The 21720-nt window shown below is 44.2% G+C and overlaps 4 protein-coding genes across 4 annotated transcripts in view; 2 read left to right on the top strand and 2 right to left on the bottom strand.

Annotated features, from left to right (window-relative positions):
- The window catches only part of LOC126563177 (synaptic vesicle glycoprotein 2B), a 383950-nt gene that overhangs the window by 269769 nt on the left and 92461 nt on the right, over nt 1–21720 (top strand). The gene's annotated exons all lie outside the window — the stretch shown is intronic.
- Nucleotides 4368–7932, bottom strand: LOC126557734 (adenosylhomocysteinase-like 1). The gene is made up of 5 exons (XM_050213614.1): nt 7874–7932; nt 7426–7745; nt 5285–5634; nt 4590–5161; nt 4368–4517 (listed from the first exon to the last, which is right to left on the bottom strand). Exons 1-5 carry the CDS (start codon nt 7881–7883, stop codon nt 4390–4392), a joined length of 1380 nt encoding a protein of 459 aa, XP_050069571.1. The 5' UTR covers nt 7884–7932; the 3' UTR covers nt 4368–4389.
- LOC126560710 (ras-related protein Rab-10-like) overlaps nt 8611–21720 on the bottom strand; it is a 254816-nt gene continuing 241706 nt past the window's right edge. The window contains exon 5 of the mRNA XM_050216670.1: nt 8611–8620. The gene's annotated coding sequence lies outside the window, so the exon portion shown is untranslated. The remainder of the gene's footprint in view (nt 8621–21720) is intronic.
- On the top strand, nt 17301–21324 carry LOC126557386 (BTB/POZ domain-containing protein 17). The gene is made up of 4 exons (XM_050213139.1): nt 17301–17389; nt 19218–20220; nt 20288–20463; nt 21076–21324. Exons 1-4 carry the CDS (start codon nt 17303–17305, stop codon nt 21322–21324), a joined length of 1515 nt encoding a protein of 504 aa, XP_050069096.1. The 5' UTR covers nt 17301–17302.

Consider the following 21720-nt stretch of genomic DNA (forward strand, 5'->3'; position numbering starts at 1 on the left):
TGTTTTCTTTATTGTGTTTTCATACTTCCGGTTTCGGCTGCCGGTTGTAGCAACTAAATACAGGCTCTTGCTAGGTGTTTCTGTTTTGTAAAAGTATATGTATTCGTTTTTGCACATGGTTTGTGCTGTGTCCTTCTTACTTTCCGGTTCATCCTAGTTACCCCTCCAGCTCCCCCTCCCTTCTTTTCCACTCAGACATCTCTCAGACGGTTTACTCCTTCAATAGGCAACATCACAACACGGCTGAGACTTCTCCGTTCTAGAGAGGTTAATGGAGGAGTGGAGGACGGGGAGGGGGATTCAGACCTGGCAGACATTAATTATCCCACCGAACGACACACACCGACACATGCATACACAAAGCACATAAAGTAATAATGTTGGAAACAAGACAGGACAGAACATTGTCAAACTCTGCTGTACTAAATAAACGCGCATGAAGCCATATTACCTACTATACCACCGTGCACAGAGTGCACCTAGCTGTTGGCATTGGATGGGAGTGGAGCAGGGGAAGGGCGCCAAGGGAAGGGTGATAGAAATTCGTTTCTACTCTAAACAAGTGCACTGCAGTAGGGAGGGAAGCGACCAGGACCAGGGCCAGGGAGTAGTAGCAGGTAGCAGGCAGAACCATGTGGTGGTAGGTGCAAACATTTAAACAAACTGCTGAACTATTATTTTACGTCTACTTAGTAAAAAGTAATAATACCGTACGAGACCTCGTAAGCTGTTTGTGTGTGTGTGTGTGTGTGTGTGTTTTTTTTTTGTGTTTCGCCTGGAAAGAAAGTGGAAAGCGATGTCCTCTCTGCACCGCAGCCAGTGCTCGAAACCGCCCGAAAAGGGGGACTATACAGATCATCGTTGGGTCGTATCTCCGTCACTACTACTACCGGGGACAGGATCATCAATTCACAAGTCCCATAACTCACACTAATGTTTCTTCGTTTTTCGTTACTAATATATCCCAATACGCTTGCCGATTCTTACCGTTGAGCTCACGCGCATACAAGTCTCTCACTAATAACTACTTCATAAGTGGGGTTTCGCTGCTTACTCCGCGCACTTTTTGTTTCCTCTCTTACAACCGTACATAATTTATCGGATTACCCATTTCATTCTTCAACTTGCGCTTTATCGACTGGAAAAATATGTTCTGTTTCTGTTTTTTACAATTTTTCTCCTGCACTAATTCACCGGCTACGAACTAATTACGCTTGTTGTATTGGATGATGTAGCTAAAACGTTAGATTCCAGTTATTGCCCCTACAAGAAGATAGACAAACAAAAATCCTTCACCCAGATAGAAGCAAAATAAAGCAAAACCTACAGTACTATTTTATATTTTTTTAACGTCATCGAAACTACCCTTCTCGGTAAGGACATAAGAACAGCCATGTTGGTTGAGTTCTGCTATTCGCTATGGTCTCTAGCTCATATTCATTTCAAATATGGCGGAGTGAGAGAAAAAAAGAGCGTTCAAATACCAACCTAGTATGCCCCCGACCTCTTCTGTGAGGTTCGTTACAAGTTCTTAGTTAATTGACAATGAATTTCTTTTTTTAGTGGAGCAGAAAACGGCTGTGCTGTGCGCGAAACTCCAACAGATAAGTAAAACACAAAAAAAAAAAGATTTCCTCTGCAGCTCATCTAAAATGTATGAGCTTCCTCGCTGCAATGTGTATGCGAGGACGGGCTTCGCCATTTGCTTGGGAGTTTCGTAATAATTACTACTATTTTACTCATACACTTTTCCCTGTCCACAAATACCGTCTCATTTTTATAACAAGATTTAACATTCTGCCTCAACATGCACCATCAAGCAGATAGTGGGGTTTTGTTTGTTTGCGCAGAGGCATATACGGGACCCTACGTATCGGAGGCGGTCGACCGGTACGCCAAATATGTAACAGAAGACGCTACCTCTTCTGGTTTCCTTGGTTTTTTTTTTAGAGTATGTGTGTTTGTGTTTGCAAAACAGATACTCTCCATGTTGTATGTGTGTTTATGTAAGCGGCGGAAGAAATTCGTTTTAATATATTTTGTTTGTTTATACAGAGCAAAGGAAGAGCGCTTATCCATTCCTAATACGATCGTGCGTGTATGTGTGTGTGTGTGGTGTTTGCGTTTCCACTAAATGCGAAACGTTTATATCTTCTTCTGCCTCCCATTCTTTCTTTTTTGCTTGTTCTTATTTTCAGCCATTTCTTTTTCTTCATGGTCTTCCTCTTCTTCTTTTTCCACTTCTTCTGCTTCTATTTCTTTTTTCCCCCTTTTCTTCTTCTTCTTGCTCTTGTTCATATAATTTTTATCTTGACTTAACAACCTTCAAGGTCATGCTTACTAGACTTGATGATGGTAGCCAATACTCACTACGGAGGAACGTCGGGAAAGGATTTTAACCCCAATCATAGCATGTGAAGACCGGCACACCACCAGCCCCCGTCCCTTCTCTTCTTGGCTTAGCGACCTTCTTGGTCATGCCGGCCAGCGAATGGCTTACCAAGTTGGATGGTTCGGATGGGATTTGAACCCCGGTCCTGCCATTTGAAGATCGGCGCCGCAGTCGCCTACATCACCCGACCGCTTATTACCATTATTATTATTAATATTATCATTATGCTTTTCTTCTTCTTTTTCATAGGGCACTACAACCTCGAGAGGTTCTCGGTTGGCCAATTTTCTGGCCACCCTGAACTGATTTCAACCCCGAAAAAGCTGAGAATATGCCTTGCGGTCTTCCAGATTTTGAAAAAACCGATGTCTATCCCAATGCTCAAAGTAATACTCCAGTAGCAGACATTGATTCACAAATCAAAAAATAAAGCTGAAATCTTCTCCCGTAAAGACTTGAAAGATTTGGATTTAAAGTAGCAAAATTAGGGTAACTGTACCAGTTTTCGGCAGGCTAATGCCGGCCGTTCAGCAAAAACTTTGAAAATTCTTATTAATATCAATAATTTTGGTCTATAGTCGTATTATTCTGATTGTTAAATTGTTGAAGCATGTTTCTATCTGATCGGTTTAGGGTTTATCCTTTGTTACCAATTCTTAAGAAATATTCGTGAAAATGCAAACTTGATTTTGCTCCTATTTTCGGTCAAATGCTCCTATTTTCGGCATAGCAAATACAGCTTTTCAAACAGTAGCGCAATAAAAAGTGAAAAACGTACTGTTTTAGTAGGGGTTTTGAATTCCAATTCGCTTCGAATAAACATTAGATCCTTTTGAACGATCAGAAAATATTGCACTTCGATTTTTTTTTCCAAACACTAGTTTGCATAATTACGAAACCAGCCGAAGTATCGGTCCAAAGCAAAATCGGACGATAGTTCGCAAACGGTGCGCGAAAATGTCGATATTTCGGTAAATATCCACCTAAATGTACGCGAAATTCATATTTGACGAACAACCGTTGGTGTCTACCATAAAAAGGAGTCAAAAGAATACTTCCTTTAACGAGTTTTTTTTTCTTTTCTTAATTATGCTTGTTTTGCTAACCTGCCGAAAACTGGGCACAGTTGAGTTTAAAAAGAAAAGTTAGAAATAATACGTTAAAATGAATGATTTAATTTCGATTTTAAAACACGCCTACCGGTACACGAAGCGGCCAGTGTTCAAGTTTTTTTTTGTTTGTTTTACACCGATAGGCTTTTTGTTCCGAAGGTTACATGACAGGTGGGATTTGTCTGTTTTAAAATATACGGAAACACAGCGCAAGACACACACATACTGGCGCTTTGTACAGCCTGTAAACCGCGATATTCGAATGCACAGATCCCGGATATAGGTGGATTCTACTTCCTCAAGATCGAGTAGGGGATTCGCTACCAGTCCATTGAGCGCGCATCCAGTCTTCCTTTGCATTGTTATATCTCTTTCTCCTAAATCTATCTCCTAAATGCTAGAGAAAGTGTGTTAGTATTTGTGTTCGTGTGTGTGTGTATTACAGTTTTTTTTCCAATATTATAAAACAAACGTCCACGTGGTTCCCAGGAAAACAAAAAACAAATGGCCGTTTGTTTTATGAGCTTGGAAAAAGGCTGCTTTTTTCCCCGATTTGTGTTGTGTTTATCGCTGCATAGCTCTGTTAGTACTATCCTTACAATTGGTATAACCTGGGGTTCTCAGTAATTTTGTGTGGCTCCCGCGAAAGCCTACGACGGTTCCAAAGTGATGTTGCGTTCTACTCCTTCTTCTCTCACTCGTCTTGCTCTCTTCATAAATTCGCTTTGTTCTAATGCGTTTGATCTTTCCGATAACTGCCCGGTCCGGTCTCATCATATGCATCTGTGTCCTTTTCCTTCCGTCCAGTAAAAATTGTTGCCCTTCCACGTGTATCCACCAGAAAAACTCACAGATGCTAACCGGAAACGAAGCGCGCTTGCTATACTAATACCTGTAGTAGTTCGGCTTGAACGGACCGGCCTTGTTGAGGCCCATGTACCGTGCCTGCTCGTCGGTCAATTCCGTCAGATGTGCATCGAGCGTCTGAAGATGCAGACTGGCGACGTACTCGTCTGTAAAGAAGGTACGAGAAAAGCTTTTGTAAAAAGAAGGTTCTACTTTTTTGTTCGGCAGAGAATTCGTACCCATCTTCTTCGGCAGCAAATACACGTCCGCCTTGTAGCGACCGGGCGGTGCATTGAACAGCTCAATCAGTGCCAACGCCTGCGTGGTAGCCGAGATGGAGGCCACAAACGACGAGATGCTCGAGCAGGACAGATTCACCAACCGTCCCTCGGCAAGCAGTATGATGCGCTTCCCGTCCGGACCGGGCCAGATGATGTGATCGACCTGGGACCGCATCTTTTCCCACTGCAGCTCGGACGTGCGCAGACTGTTGACGTCGATTTCGGTGTTCGAGTGTCCCATATTGCAGACGATGCAACCGTTCTTCATCTTGTCCATGTGTTCGCGCGTCACCACATTTTTGTTGCCGGTACAGGTGATGACCACGTCCACCGTGCGAATTACCTCGTTCAGCTTCACCACGCGGAACCCATCCATACACGCCTGCAGCGCACAGATTGGATCGATCTCCGTCACGTACACGATACAGCCGAGCCCTTTCAGCGCTTGGGCACAACCCTTGCCGACCTCACCGTACCCGCACAGCACAATCTGCTTCCCACCAATCATTATGTCCGTGGCACGCTTCAGACTAAGAGGCAGAGATTGCAAAACGATAGTGCAACAGGCAAGACAATCGATTTGTCAAAGTCGGACCCCTATCAATCAACATACACGCCGCACTTATGCACCAATCAAAAAAAAAAAAACTCACCTGTCAATAACCGACTCTTTGCAGCTGTACAGGCTGTCAAACTTGGTCTTGGTAATTGCGTCCTTCACGTTCATCGCCGGCACGGTTAGCTTGCTCGTCTTCGACAGCTGGTACAGCCGATGAACGCCGGTAACGCTCTCATCCACGATACCCTTGATCATCTTGAACATCACCGGATACTTCTTCAGCATCAGGTGCGTTGCATCGCCCCCATCGTCCAGGATCATGTTCGGCTGCCAATTTTCCGCGTGGACACACTTGTCGATGCACCACCAGAAATCTTCCTCGATCTCACCGCGCCAGGCAAAAATCGGAACTCCACTTTCGGCCAGTGCTGCCGCCACTTCATTCTGTGCGATTGAATAAAAAAAAAAAATGTGCAGAGAAGGAGTTTGTTAGCCATTCAAAATTGTCCCTAACAAAATCCCAGGACTAGGAGCCAAGCTGATTAGATCAAGCACTCTACACATATCCAAGGATAATCAGTCACCTAATCATTGTCAGTGGTTATTCCATCTTCTAAAAAATATACTAACAGCTGTGTTCCTTGTAGTGCCTTTGGAAACAGTTGGAATGAGGTCACAACACTTCTACAAGGATATCGGAATTCTTGCCGAAATTTAGATAAATATGAAGACTTCAGAGACAGTATGCACAGGATGGGATATTTCCCTGACTACAAGTTCTTCGTCTTCTGCTTCTTCTGCTTGTCTTAATGCCCTTCTAGGCCACGCCGGCCATCCAATGACTTACTAGACTTGTCACCTCGCCACATTTGCAAAGTGTCTATTGAAGTGTTAAGCAAACTCTACAGATGTTGCACGAGAATTTGAAAAGAAATTACGAGGAAAGGTATAAAACCTAACGATTAACATTGGGAGCTGCTGATCTGACGGATATCTGCAGGAAATTTAAACATACGTGCAATCGCATCCATGCCAACGAAAGCAGATAAAATCCTCTTCAAACACACGAGGACCACTGACGCCACACAGCACATTCGCCGTTGGTCCCCGATAGTGACGTTATCTTCACACGATTCCCAACTTCACTTGAGGCGAAGTGTCTCTCCAAACCTTAACGGTCGGATTTTTCAAAATGTTCCGTGTCATCCCAACCAACAAACGGTACCAAACCTACCGTCGTGCTACATTGTCTAGATAGTGTGGTGAAGGTTTTGCCAACCGAGGGACAATTGATGCTCGTGTCAACAGTGGTAGACAAATCTGCCAGTAGCAGATATTTGAGGTAGGATAGCAAAAAGATAAACTTAAGTTGCATGTTTGCTGAACCGAATGGCCGTGCACGTGATGCATCCTAAAAAAACCCACCGCCCACCCCCCCCTGATACCTCGCGCCTAGGGGCTGGCGAATGCAGTTGGGAAGTCGGGGCAACCTAAACAGGTACGCAAAACGTTATGACTCTCGGAAACACGTCACTAGACAACTGCGATATGCACGGTACCCCGGCAATTGAGTAATAAAACAACTAGCACGCAACAACAACAAAAAGCAAACGTGGTGCGGTGGTGGATCGCTGGAAACGATGCTTCGGAGTAGCAATTCATTATCTATAACCGAGTGCGAGAAGTTCTATTCACCTTCCAAGCGTGCTCGAAACGAACCACTCTATCTATTTTGTCCCATCTTTATCATCGCCGCGAATGTCGTAAATAAGTTGGAGCAGAAGTAGGTGGAGGAGGAGGAAGAGAAGTAGTATGAGAGGACCTGACCGAAAAACCAACCCCTTCAGCTCACTCGCAGTTGTGTTGTGTCTCTGTTATCGTAAAAAAACTGTTGGGGGGGAGGGGGGGGGGATTTTTAAGTGAAAACAAGCAAATGCAACAACCAACGATACTTGGACGATTTCCGGTCAACCCGCGCAGTATAATGAGCAGGTGCCCCGAGTATATAGCTGATGATCGATTGTGGGTGGACAGTGTCCTCAGCTTTAAAGCGTTAAAAATAAGATATTATTAGTCGGAGGTGCAATGAATTGAAGACTTCAAACAAACTCTAGCTCATTTCGACCAGATGGTCAATGAAACCATTACAGAACCTTCTCATATGTCTTTGTGGACGTGGCACGCGGAAAATTGCTATAAAAATCGCAATTATTTAAGCCCCGAGCTAAAACCTACCTGCGTCGAGTAGATGTTGCAGGCCGCCCATCTAACGTTCGCACCGAGACAGATCAGCGTCTCGATCAGGACGGCCGTTTGCGCGTTCACGTGCGTGCAGCCGACAATGTTCGCACCCTTCAGCGGTTTGTCGTCCAGCGCCTGCTTGCGCAGCGCCATTATGCCGGGCATCTCCTGCTCGGCGATCTCGATCTCGTGGCGCCCGAACGCATGCTGCTTGATGTTGCGGACGCAGAAATCGGCGTACCCCTTGGAGTTTTGCTGCACCTTATCGCGCGGTGACAGATCATCCTCCTCCGAGCTGCTCTCGGTGTACGAACCTGCGGAGTAGAGGGCGAATTAATGGGACTCCACGCAACTAATCGCACTGCACACTCTTCCAATGGGGGTTTGAATTTGTATTGCTGATTGATTGAAGAATGTTGGACGGTGTGGCGTAAACACTTACTCATACTCATCTTGGCAAGTGTTTTGTTGGTTGTCCCAGCCCGGTATGGCGTAGTTAACTCTGGCTCTGGATGGTCTTGCTGCACGTACCTTCCCCGCACGATCCGCTAGTACTGGCTCGATTCGTGGCACAAACTACACTGCTGCCGGGCGCAACCTGAACGGAACAGAGCCTTCCGATTAGTTTTCACTACCAACACACAACAACACCTGGTGCGCGCTTCACCCAACCGTACAAACACCGCACCCTCGGTAAGATATTTATATCACCGGAACAAAGCCTTCGCAAGAGATAAGCAAACTACTACTGCAACACACACACACTCTCTAGCTCTCTCTCTCTCTCTCTCTCTCTCTCTCTCTCTCTCTCTTCGAAGCGTCACCACTTCACTCAAAGTTCTGCTACTGGATGTTGTAATAGTTGGCGAAACCTGGGTCTCGTTGCACAGCCTACTTAGTTATCCGGCTCTACCAAACCCGAGCCAACACCGGCGACGTACTGCTGGGACACGATGCGCTGTTAGACTACGAGATATTCAATGGCGCTGCTCGCTCAAGGCTTTCGTTTGATGGACGAGAGTTGCGGCCTAATGCTCAACGATGTACAATTTTCCCGATCCGCACTGGTCGACCTCCTAACAGACACTGCTAATCAATGCTACGAATCGCGATAGCATAAATACATTTATATATGTATCTCGCGTTGCACCCTTCGCGTCGTCACTGCTCCAGCTGTTGGGACAGTAGGCTTAGGCCACCGGAGCAGCGTTCGTTCTCCCCTTCTCACGCGTTCTATCTACAGCCACGGATCAGTAAGAACTCGCGCGCTCGGTGCTGGCGCCCGCTCCAGATTCCCGTACCTCCCCTCGACCTGTCAACCTGGCTGGTAGAGTCGCAAGCAGTGATACAGCGTTCAATCAAACAAAAACAAAAAAACTACGTCAGGGCCCCCGAGCTGTCGACGTCTTCTTGCGCACGCGGGCACCAGATCGTGCCCGAAAATGTTATATAGCAGCAAAAGCGACTTCTTCGCTCAATAAATTGCCCAAGCTATCTGGAAAGAAAATAGATAAGTCAACCGTGGTTGTATGTGGTGTGGTGATGTGTGTCATCAATTGATTTCTCTCCCTCTCTCACACTCGGTCGCGGTGTTAATGAAAGTAATAAACACAGCAACACCAACAAGAACGGAAAGATATCGCACCCACTTGATGAGCAGCCACAAACACGACTGTGACAAGTACGCTTAATTACACCTTTGCCTATTTTCGCTCATTATCTAACGCAATTAATAGCGCAATAGTGCTCCAATATTGGACACCCCCACCCGCCCATATACACTTGGTGGATCTCTGCCTCTGCCCTACTTATAACTTTCCATACTTATAATTCTTACTATTTACACACAACCCACACACTAACTGCATCATTGTTGTACGTATTGCCATACGCCGTGCTCGAGAAGTTGAGCCTCTTTTTTTGCTCTACACCTGAGCGCAAGTCATATGACAGGTGAGGATTGCCTGTATAGACGCATCTACACCAGCAGGCATATCATATCTTCACAGCGGAAGATGGGGCTTCGTTAAGCGCAGCATTCGGACAACTGTTGCGTGCCACGGGGCTGACGTTGGCGCTTTACGGCGGGAGAATTTAATTAAAATTTACGATTTCCCACCGACCGGTGTGCCTGGGCCTGATAAGAAGGCACCACATTACCTTCCATCTTTAAGTTCTAGCGGATGGACATGGTCGTGCCTGCTCTCTCTCTCTCTTTCTCGTGTCTCGGTAGTCACGGTGACAAATGATAACTGGAAAACCGGTTGAGTGATTGGGAGAACTAATTAAACTACCTCTGCAGTACTGGATTAGACTATTAGAGATTGGGAAATTGCCAAAAGTCTCCCGAAGGAGTATGTAGGATCTTCTTCTGAGGGCACTTACAACCTTAAGGCTGTCTTGACATGATTTTACTCGTAGCTAGGATTGAAGGAATTCAGGAAAACCGTGCTACGAGTTCAACAAACAACTGCGACCCAGAAACACACTCAATGCTGGATATAGACAGGTACGAGTCCTGAGCTATGCTAACGGAGGACGCCATTTACGAACGGTGAGCGCTTAGAACTATCGTTGGCGATGTGTAATGTACTCAAAGAAATGTACTCGCGTCAGCGATCCAGATGAAATCAAAACGGTCAGAGATGGGTGAAGGGTTGCAGCATTAGATCGAGTGCCTTGGAAACGGATGGCTGAGTGAACTGGCCATATGATCACGACGTGTCCAAGCTTGAATAATCCAAGAAGACGAAGAATTGAGCTCGTCAGACCGTCCTAGTTTCTTAGTAGGTCTTAGGTCGCGGTCCAGATGGAATTTGAACATTCCGGTCCTGCCTTTACCAACGGGTCCGCCTTCGGATCGGCCACATGTGCGATCCAAATTTAACGATGATACATCCGCAAGAGATTCCGGAATATTTGAATAAAAAGTCGACGGCACTAGACCGTGAGCGGTACCGTTGAGGACTTCGGCAATTTTCCATGTCCAAGTTGAGATAATATCCCAGTTTTTGACAATCCAGCTGCGGTTACACACATCACAGCACACGACCTCTGGAGGTTATATAGGCAGTGCCAACGAAAAAAAAAAAAACACAACATGACATTGCAAAATTCCAACGCAAAAATCGATCGATAGACAGTGTTTTACCGTCGTACGAGTTTCGTTGCCAATAATAAGATGCACTTCCAGTGGCAATAAATAAAAGCATTTAACTCGCCTCCAACATCCAAATCGTACATTATGCAGTTTCTCACCATTCCCGTCGTACAAACACACACTGTTTGCTTTTTAAGAGAGCGTCACGTGAATGCTGCAACCAACAGCAGGGCGACGGTTGTCGTACCGACGTGCCTTCGGATCGTTCGTTTGACGCGCGAAAACGGAGAATGATATTGCTGTGGCCTTTTTGACTATTTATGCAACAGCACAGTCGAGAAGAACACAAAAAAAAACAACGGAAACTAAATGGCCTATGCCAACCTCGCTGGAATGATGTCAGTTGCCACCCAGAGAACGCCATAGCAAAAGTGGCATGGAAAAAATTAATTAAAAAATCGATCATGTCTCGTGTTGTTTTTTTATATATATGCTTCACACTACTCTGTGTAACAGGCTGAATGATGTATGTAAAAAAAACAGAAGCAAAAAGTTTCATGTTGTAGTTTCATCTCACAGAGAATGGTTCAAAGGGCTCATGTGAGCAAGCTCTGTGCTTGGACAGGCTAACGTTAATTGTTAGTGCCGTGAGTTATTTTTTGGATGGCTGTTTAAAATACGTTTAAAAACTTTTTTTTTATCTGGCTGGTGCGTGATCTCCCAAAAAAATCGATGGCTCAATCTATCTCAAACCCCTCTGTGAGAAATTAATATGCAGCATTGAAAATATCGTCGATAATTGTACATGAAACGGTACATCCCGTTCACACCCCGGCAAAGGTGTTAACAATTTGCTAATAAAATGTCTATTAACACTCTAGATTTGAAGGTGCCATTGTGAGGCCGTTTCCACCCCCCCCCCCCCCTCCCGATGTGTGAAATTTGTTCTCGCTTTTCAATTTTCCACCCCTTCTTGCTGTATATTGGGATGTGTGATGATGTTAATTGTAATATAATTTACATGAGCGCATACCCACACACGCCAGGTGAGTATCTCCACCATCTATTCTCTACCACAAAGAACCGGAAGAAAGAATAGAGAAAAAAAGGCTTCCGGAATCAGTGTTAGACACCAAATAAAAAAACGGATAGCATCAATACAGTACGTTCACACGTGAAGCACCGAAAAGTAAAGCAATAAACGTACAATCAGCGAAGTTTGTGTTATCATTCACCATACACACACATATACCCGACGCTTGTTCGCAATTTGATGAAAATGCTTCACCAATTCAATCCAATCGGCAGATGCGGCCGGCCAGTAATTGAAAATGACTCGCCGTTCAATCGTGTCCAGCGTGGATACCGAAATGAGCACAAATCTATTAAGTGGATGAGGGTATATGAGGGCGCGCGTGATAGATCACAATGATTTACGCGTGTTGCATCGAACCGTACCGGGCGAACCCGCTTAATGTGTTGTCGTTTAGTTTGCTACTGCCGGACCGATCGCTTGGTTTTGTTCTTCTTGATCGTGCCACTGTTCGGGATGGCTTGCTAGCTAAGTGGTAGCGGTAATGGTCTTTCACGCGGGAGGTACCTCCAGGAGGGAATCGAATCCCATTTTTTGTAAGTCGTGGTCCGGCTGGAAGGGAGAGAGGCGCACACAAACTTTTAAAACTATGCAGAGAAGATCTTTCGAGAGGTTTTAAAGTGTGGTCGAGAAACATCAACTAAAACGCACGCACATGTGTTTGTGATGTGGTTCGAAAAACAAAAAATTGGCGCTGCCCCCACACCCTCCCCCCTCCTGTTTTTATCAGTAAATTAAAATTGAATTTTCGTCTCGACCTCTCAGTTTCCGTATTTAGAGCCATTGGGGATCTTCTTAGCTTAAACGACCTACCAGGCCACGACGCATCAAATAGTTTAATAAATTTACTTATACCCCATAGTTGGATAGTCAGTTCTCACTACGGGGGAACTCGGTCCGAATGAGATTTGAACCCCGGTCCAGCCGTATTTTATTACTACCGGGGGCCGCCCCAAAGCCAGGATGTACTGTAATTTTGAACCTCGTATTGTTGGAAAATGCATTGCTCAACGTTCAACTGCTGGCAACTGAAAGAGGGTGTTACAAGTGCATTAGAATTCTTGTTTTGCTTTTCGCATTAACGATTAGTGCAAAATCAACCGACTGTGTACACAGCTAGAACTTACCCAGTGGTCACGTGCTATTCTGGTACTGTTTGCCCTTTGATCCACAAGTGACATTAGAAGCTTGTGTGTGTATGTGTGTTTTTTTTTTCTCTTCTGCTCACACATTCTTTCTCGCTTTCTGATAGTTGAACATTTGGTTATATTTGGTTGATTGCATATTTTTTGCGTCACGATTGTTTCGCAACATTTGGTCGTTTTTGGGTACGGGAACTATTATTGCCTGTGTAGCTGTGTGTGATATCATTGGAGCAATTGTGCACGTGGTATGCACTGATGACCACTTGCAGATGGTGCACGATGCAAATTATCTCATTTTTTTATCTGACACATTCCAAACGAAGGCCTTTAGGGAGGCTGGGTACTAGTGATGGGACAGTTTCATTTTTTTTTTAACGGAATGGAACGAACCTACTTCAACAAAAACTGAAAAACGTCACATGACAGGGTTTCGATCCATATAATGGATCTTTTACACCATTCAGTGGATTATTTCAAATAATAAGTGGATTATTGCATGCTTTTTTAGATCCTTTACAATAATGTAGTTGAAATAATGCATTCAATAAGGGGAGATTTGCTACTGAATTGTGGCAAAATTTCATCATATGATTGCAAAGTTCCAAAATTGGCTTTCCATTATTCTCATGACATATTCCTCTAAGCAGTTCTACAATTTCATTTTGTGAATCGATACCCTGTCTGTGCAGGAGATGAATGTCTATTCTTCTCGTCTACCCAACAATATCGTTGATCAAGGTCCTTCCTTCCTTAGAGAGGACAGCAAGGTTCCACAACAAATTTTTTGACACCTTACTGCTTCTTCTTTGCTGTGGAGTAACTACTCCGCAGTAATTCGGAGTGTTCTTCGGAGTGCACTGCATATTTGCAGGTTGCTACGGATTACTGTGATACTATCAGATGTATTTACTACAAGGTGTCTATATTATGAGACTATGTGTAACGAGCAGATGATTCTGCAGTGCGCTCCGGAGTTCATATCGGGCATTACTCCGGACTACTCCGCTTTTTATACGTCAAAGTCGGAGTGGATTCATCAATCCATTCCAGACTTCCCACCACTAGTCACCTGTTTAAACAACGGAGCGAATGGGATTCACCTGATTTTATAAATCCCAAACAGAACTACTGGGAAAAAAGGATTAGAAACCATGTTTTAACATTCTACTGGACAGAAAAAAAATATAAGCAAAAAAAGTTACTCCGTGATTCAAGTTTCGATCGTTCCGTTGAAGGAACGGAACGAACCCAATAGGTCCGCAACGCAATGCTCATCACTACTGGGTACGCTGGGATCGCAACCGGCCTTTCACCGAGGTTGGCCCAGTGGGGGGGGGGGGGGGGGTGGAGTACTGTTGTAGCGAGGTAAAGAAGTGTTGCGGGGGGAAAAAATGCAAAAACCTTTTCCAGCATGCACGGGAAAACAATAGTTACGCAATCCGTGCCATCGTAATAAATCGCGCGTGTGTATGAGTGTAGAACCATTAATTTCCATTCTGATTCAATACGCGCACAGAATGTAACAGAAGCTGCAATTTAATGTAACATTAAGCTAACAATGCACCCACTAAGTACGCAAGAAGAAAGAAACCCATCTCGATTTTTAAAAGGCGGAAAACCGTCCACGACACGCACTCACACACCCTGACCTACATACGCGCTTGTGCACGCGGATGGCACTGGATGCACTTGAGCACACTTTCAAAAACAGCTTGTCATAAAGAAAGGGTTGCTGCTGCTGCTGGGTGCAGGTGAATGTTTTCCCTTGAGTGAGATGCGACTCCGTGCCGTGTATATAATGGACATCGATGGTTTTTAATGTGGAATTTCACCTTTCTTAGGGTAAAAAGGAGAAAAAAAGGTAAAACGTTTCAAATGAATTCTCGTTTGACCAAGCACAGTTTCGCTTTGTACTGCTGCCTCTCTATGGCTTCATTTAAAGCATTTTTTGCGTACGTTCGTGTGGATAATCCTCAGCACAAGGGATTCCCATGATTTGTTTTTTTTTCTTTCTTCTGTTCTGTTTCCCCCACGAAATGGTAATTTTGTGTCAGAATGTATAACGGACAAAAAGAACCAAAACTCGTCCACGCACCCCACACGGTGTTACCCTCGATGGCGCATGTGGAGCGTGGGGGTCAGGGGGGGAACATATACAAACATTCCAACCAACCCAAAAAAAAAGAAAGAAAGAATACCAACGAATGCAGCTGTCAATATAGGATGGATCGATTGGAATGGCAGCTGTTTTGTGCAGTTGGAACCGTTTTTAACATGCATTTTAGTGAATGAAAGATGCATCCGTAACGGTGTGTTTGTGCTGCCCGCTTGAGCTACAAACACCCCAAACCACAATTAACCCTCGGAACGTATGGACGCGACACGATGGAACCAGATTTTTTTTCCTTTACTTCTCCACTACGTGGGACCAATCGAAAACAGTCGGCAACACTTACCCAGCACGCAGCTGACGATGGTGGCTCCGTTGATCGTGCGACACACAACCACACACAGGTGGACTTTTTGGGCACTTGCACCCGTGCGGCTCAAGGCTTTCTTCTCGACGTACTGCAAAAATCAATCCACCGCTGCTACTGCGATGCCGTGTCTCGCACGAACCGACCGACCTGACCGACGACACCAAACCAATACAATCCGGCGTACGAGTTTGCTACTAATTCAGCCGTGTGACCGCGCAACACAACCCGAACACTGATGGGCCACTGGATTAGAATGGTGCCCGCTTTGTGGGTTGAATTAATTCACGCCGTCAGGCGATTGATTGCAGCCGTATTTTGCGACACATCGGTGAAACAATCTTACTTTCCGTACGTCTGTGTGTTCTCTATGCACCGTTCTCCAGTGAGATGGTACGGTTTCGCTTATCCGTGCCCATTCCAACAGCAGCAGGCCGGATTATCGAGCCGGCACGGATTATGTTACCGATACGTTGCCGTTTCTGCACAAGGTTTACATGGTACAGGTGGTACTTTTGGTGCAATATTTATGTAAATTCACCACTCGAGCCATTGTTTACCATCGGTTTAAGGGTTCGAATCTCGGGCGGTGATCCATTTTTTTACTCTAGAGGAGATTTTCATTTTACGAAACTTTATTGAGTGCTCGCAGACAGTCCGAGAACGCTGCTGAGAAATGAAGTTGCGAAAAATGATTACCAGTTTTGGGACAATTTTGGCAACTGCAGTTCTAGAAACTATCCAGAGATAATTTTTGAAATTTTCGTTAAACCAACATAATTTTGCATTCATTTGTTCAATCAATTAAATAAACAAAAATCGATTGAAGAAAACATCAAAATGTATTTTTTTCTATAATTAATATTTCCTCATACAATGAGCGGTGATAAGGCGACAACGGCGCGGGTCTTCAAACGGTAGGACCGGGGTTCAAATCCCATCCCGACCGTTCCCCGTAGTGAAGATTAACTAACCAACTACCAAATTATAGGCAGGTTGCCTATAATTTGGTATGGAGTGGTAAGGATGATAAACAATAACATACGCTATTTTTTATTTTATTTTATTTTTTTGCAATGCAAAAACACTCAAACTATAGTTGTTTATGATTGATGTACACGGGGGTTTGCGTGTAATCGTCGCTATTGACAAAATCTGCCAACTGTAGTACTATTTAGACAAATTTATATTAAAAATCCCTTACTAGTGGTTATTAGGGAAATTTTGACAATAGGGGTACAACTGTCTCTATACACCTTGAGCCCAACTGGCAACTTGTACGCATCTTTACCATCTGTGTCAAACACGAAAAAGCGTTCTATTCTTCTAATCGCAACACTGTTGGTAGCATTTTCGAAGGCCTTTCCCATCTTCTCCGAGCGTGTTGTGTCGAATTTATCTTGTTGCTGGTGAAAGAATCAAAACTGTCCCCGATAGGAAAAAAGCCCTGCGTAATCGCGGAAGGAACTTCGAAGTTCAGCTCGAACTGCGGCTTTTACACATCCACACAGTGTGCTGAAATTCAGAACGCACAGGTAGCTGCGATTGCTACGAAATTGCGTTGATACACAAGCTGCTGGACCCGAGCCTGGATTATTTTCTTTCGTTTATTTATAGAGATTTTGAGTCTCTGAAACTGCCATCGCCTCTCGCATTCCGGATTTAGACTGGAAACATCTGTAGGCGGTGCATTCCGCTCGTAAGGGCAAATTTACAGCCTGTGACGCTGCTCGGTGCTGAGGGAAAGGATGTTTGTTAAACTACGCAGATACAGTACGGTGAATCATTCTACACCACGGCGTTAAGTGACTGTACATCGTCAGGTATACGAGGAGCAGAAGAAGTTGAAGTCGAAGAAGGTCCCATGGTTGCTTGCTTCCTTTGCTAGTCTTAACACGCCACAATCCGTGGGGTCGAATCTGTGATCAACACTAACTTCCCAAGATTAGTCACCACCAAGCACAACCATTGTGTAGGTAAAAGTGTCGTTACGTTGCCATAGGACAGGCTATGGTTTAAGCATTTAATCGGAGGAAAAGCCTTGAAGGAACGCAAAATGGAATTGGACACGGACCCTTGTGAATACCCGCAAGACTGCTCGATGATTGACGTTCAGGATTATGGAGATATGGGACTCAAAATGGTAAGTGATGTGTACCAGCTTCGGATGTAGGAAATGTTTCATTAACCACAGCATTATGACTTTCGTTGCAAGAGGAAAACAGTACAAAGGTCTACAGTTCCTGGTTCTTCTCCAGCTAAAATGCTTTAACCAATACTATCGATCACCCATCAACGCCCATCAACCCATCTTATCAACCTTTCCGGAAACGTCTTTTTGTCAGAAGAGTCTTGGTTACGCTTGCTCTGCCATTTCTCGATTGCTTGGCATCAATATCCCACCCATTGGGAAGATGCGACAGCGGAGCTGGTCTTTTTACGGCAGGACCGGTGTTCAAATTCCATCCGGACCGTACCCCCGTAGTGAGGGCTGAGTATCCAACTACGGGGCTATCAGCAGCAAGTCTAGTAAGCCTTCAGATAGCCGGCGTGCCCTACAATGTCATTAGGCTAAAAAGAAGAAGAAGAATATCCCATCCAGTCGGAGGAGTCTCAGCACCCTTCTTACGGGAGATCGTCGATTAGGTCATCTACAGTGACCGTCAATAAAATACCAGAGCTTATTGTACATCAGGTAAAAACCGGATTGTAAAGTGAATTTTCAACGAATCTACTTAGCTTTTTTTTGTAAAATTTAGTTGAACTTTTTGGAAACATGTTCTTGTCTTTGGATGGATTATGAAAACGATTATTAGTCGCTTTTTTTCGATTCGGATGGAAGTATCATTAAAACTCATACGAGTATAAAAGTAAATTATCAATTTTTAAATTACATTTCTCCACTCTCTAGGATTAGTTAGGTGTGCTAATAGCAAAGATAGATTTTTTAGTGTTAAAAATTTTTCAAACATATTTCAGGTTTTTTATTATAACCATTCATGAACTTTTCGACAAAAACAAAAACGCTATGGGTAGTTCAGTTGTACCAGAATTTGTGAAAGTTATGCCTGGTAGAAGTATCGTGTTCAGCTTTTTGAAAAGCAGACAAAAAAGTGGTATTATATTATTGGCGGTCACTGTACATCTTCTCATCTTCGATCGGAGTGCCATACTCCAGTCCGAGAGCTCAACACGGGTTAACACTAGAACGGCCTACCAGTAATATTGACTGGTATTGAATTTTTAAAGTACAATCCATGACCAGTCAAAATGACTGGTCATTTACGAGGGCAGATATCTCGAATTCTATCCTACCGATGTTGTTAAATTTTTCCATAATTTATCATGTACTTAGTTTCCAACATAAAATTATTTTTTAATCATTGTAGTGTAAGGAATATTAGCAGGAAAAATGTTTTTTTAGAAAACGATCCTATGGACTGATAGAAAAGTGGGCAGCATTACATATGCAAGATACCAAAGCACAATTAAAAATCATTTGCAAAGAGCTCTAACCTTGCTACTATTACCGTATTGCTTTCGTAAACTTATGTTTTATTATACATTAGTATCGTACTTTTCTAAACGTATGTAGGATCGTTTTCTAAAAATAATATTTTTTCTTCAGTTATTTTTCACACTACAATGATGTGTAAAACTGTTTTATGTTGCAAACAAATTATATGAGCAATATTGAAGAAATGAGAAAAAATGGGTAGACAGCACTCGAGATATCCGCCGTCAAAAGTGATCAGTCCCTTGCTTAATCTTGATCGTTCTAGTGTAATTGAACTGCTATACAGTACATTTATTTAGCGATGGATACTCATTGTGCTCACTAATTTATTTGGAAAATCTTGAAAGCTAATGTTGTTAAATAAAACATTCGTAAATAACTTTAAAGAACTCTCTAAACTCACACTAAACATATGCAATTTTCTGTTCTATTTCTCGCAAAACCACTACTACAGCTCTACAACACGAATAGTGTGCTGCAGAAGATTGCCAACCTGTACGCGGAACGGCTAATGTCGGATGTAACGCTCGTGGTGGGCGAAAACCAGTACCCAGCCCACCGGATCATTCTCTGTGCCAGCAGTGACGTCTTTCAGGTGATGCTGATGAACGCGACGTGGCGCGAATTCGGGGACGCAGTCATCACGCTGCAGGAGGAGGACAAATGTCAAGACGTGTTTCCCCAGTTTCTACGCTACATGTACATTGGCAAAATGACGATCTCGGTCGATACTGCCGTGTACATACTGAAGCTCGCCGACAAGTACAACATCCACGATCTGGTCCAGATCTGCATCGACTACATGAAGCGACACGTGAACAAGGCCACCGCTAAAGGACACTTCGTCGAGTGGCTGCACAATGCGCTGCTGATCTGTCCGGGGCGGAAGGATTTGATAACGCTGCTCGAGAACTATCTCAAGTGGAACCTGGAGCGGATAGTCGCGTCCCCGGGCTGGGAGCAGCTAAATATCGGCCTGATGAACTGGTTGCTGCAGCAGAACGATCTAGTCGTGCGCAGTGAGTTTCGGCTGTACGAGCTGGTCGAAAGCTGGTTTCGGTACCAGAAGTCACAGATAGATGAACGGGCCGATATGCGCCAGCAGGATCGGGAAAGTGCAATTAACAAGCTGATCAACGGTGTCCTGGTACACATACGGTTCGCGATGATGAGCCTTCCCCAGCTGGCGAACGTGCTGATGAGCGTTGCGTCCGTGCGGATGTTGAAAGAGTTCTACGTGGCACGGGTAGCGGACGGGATGAACTTTCACTCCCGCAGCCTGGAGGAAGTCAGTGCCATACGGCAAAGCGAAACGGGCGAACTGTTTTTCACACCCCGGCTCTACACGAGCGATCTGTGGAGTTTGGAGATTGCGATCAGCTGCTTCCACAAGCTCGAAAAATATTCGAGCGTCGCATCGTTCTTCTTTTCGCCCACCAACTTTAGTGACATCGATGGTAAGTGGGTTTCGCTGTACGGTGACACGCAGAATAAAGTTAAATGATGTGCACGCTATCGTTTCAGAGGAGAGCAATGGTTGGGATGTGGAGTTTTTTCCGCTCGGCGTACGCTACAAACCGGCCCAACTGATCGGTATCTACAGTGCGGCCACCAACCGGGAAATACCGGAAAGCATCATACGCACGGTACGGTTGAGGATTACCTGCCAGACGGCAATGCGAACGGAAAGCCGGTATATGGTATGTATTGTTTAGGCGCTTCGCAGATTATACTTAGGTTGTACGGGTTACAGAGAGTAAATTCTATACCTACATTTTTTTGTTGGAAGCACTCGTTACGCATACAAAATTGAGTTTTTTTGTCATAATTAATACCTCAATTAAATGCCAATTGATAAAATTCACTACTTCTGTGAGTTACATTCGTATTGGTAAGGATTTCTTCTTATCGGAAGTTTCTACCATGTCGGGCCCCATGCATCTGTTTAGCTTACTTATACCAGTGGTTGGTTTAAGGGTCAAGGAAATCCCCTCACTCCCCAGGGACCCCAAATCCACAAAATCCTTCCCCTCCTCAAAGTCATACATGTAAAAATCGGCGTGGGTAGGTCGGAATGTGTCTTCAACGGAAGAGACTTCCAGGCGACTTCAACAGCGACTCTTTCGATCTAATGTTTCTCTATCCAAGATGATGGAGTACGAGCGGTCACGTAAATTTTCAAAACCATGTCCAAAGTGTTCTTCCTAAACGACGGAGTCAAGTTTTCTTCACTATTTACTTATGCTACGCGCAATGCTTAACATTAATTTCGACAGCAACAAATATGTTCTAGTGTATCCATCTGTCCATAGATCGGTGTCCTCATCTGCGGTATGATGAATGAGGAAGAGTACGTCCGCAACTGTCACGTCCGTATGGCATACTTCTCCAACGATCAACGGGTGCTGAATATCGATAACTTAATACCGTTCGAGGAGCTGCAGATCGGGGCGCGAAAGTTTAGCCAATACATGGTCGGTGAGCAGCAGAACACGATTAAGATTAAGGTTGTTATCGTACCGTTGAATCGTTTCTCCAACGTATTTGCTCCTTTGGAGTAGTGGCAGGCCAGTACCAGGGTTGCAGAGAATTTCTTATGCGTTTCTTATTTTTCTTTTTACACATATTTCAATTGACGCAATGATACATATACATACATTTTTTTTAAACTAAGTTTGGTAAACCATTGTGGTAGACGTTGATTCCAGAATAGTGCTGGAACGCAGAGTTAAGACGCAGGTGCAAGCGTAGCACTTTATTTTCCGACACACTATCAGCAAAGGAAGATTTGAGCCCCGATTTGTGATATGCTGAAGGATTGTTTTGTTTAAAAACACAGGTATATAACCTTTTTGTTTATCAATGATAAAATGTAAACAAGCCATCGTGAGTTTAAGTTTGAGCAGGGGCTCAATTCGTATAGATTATTTCAGGAGCTAGGGACAGATTTTTCGGAA

Source organism: Anopheles maculipalpis, chromosome X (assembly GCF_943734695.1).
Source record: "Anopheles maculipalpis chromosome X, idAnoMacuDA_375_x, whole genome shotgun sequence".
Lineage (NCBI taxonomy): Eukaryota > Metazoa > Arthropoda > Insecta > Diptera > Culicidae > Anopheles > Anopheles maculipalpis.

Bases quoted from the DNA above. Each gene is read 5' to 3' on its own strand.
- LOC126557734 (XM_050213614.1), bottom strand. The intron at 5,162-5,284 runs GTGAGTTTTTTT...TCTGCCTCTTAG, and splicing joins AAAGAGTCGGTTATTGACAG to TCTGAAGCGTGCCACGGACA. The intron at 4,518-4,589 runs GTACGAATTCTC...CCTTCTTTACAG, and splicing joins TTTGCTGCCGAAGAAGATGG to ACGAGTACGTCGCCAGTCTG.
- LOC126557386 (XM_050213139.1), top strand. From the start codon at position 17,303: ATGGAATTGGACACGGACCCTTGTGAATACCCGCAAGACTGCTCGATG. The intron at 17,390-19,217 runs GTAAGTGATGTG...CCACTACTACAG, and splicing joins GAGATATGGGACTCAAAATG to CTCTACAACACGAATAGTGT. The intron at 20,221-20,287 runs GTAAGTGGGTTT...CTATCGTTTCAG, and splicing joins CAACTTTAGTGACATCGATG to AGGAGAGCAATGGTTGGGAT.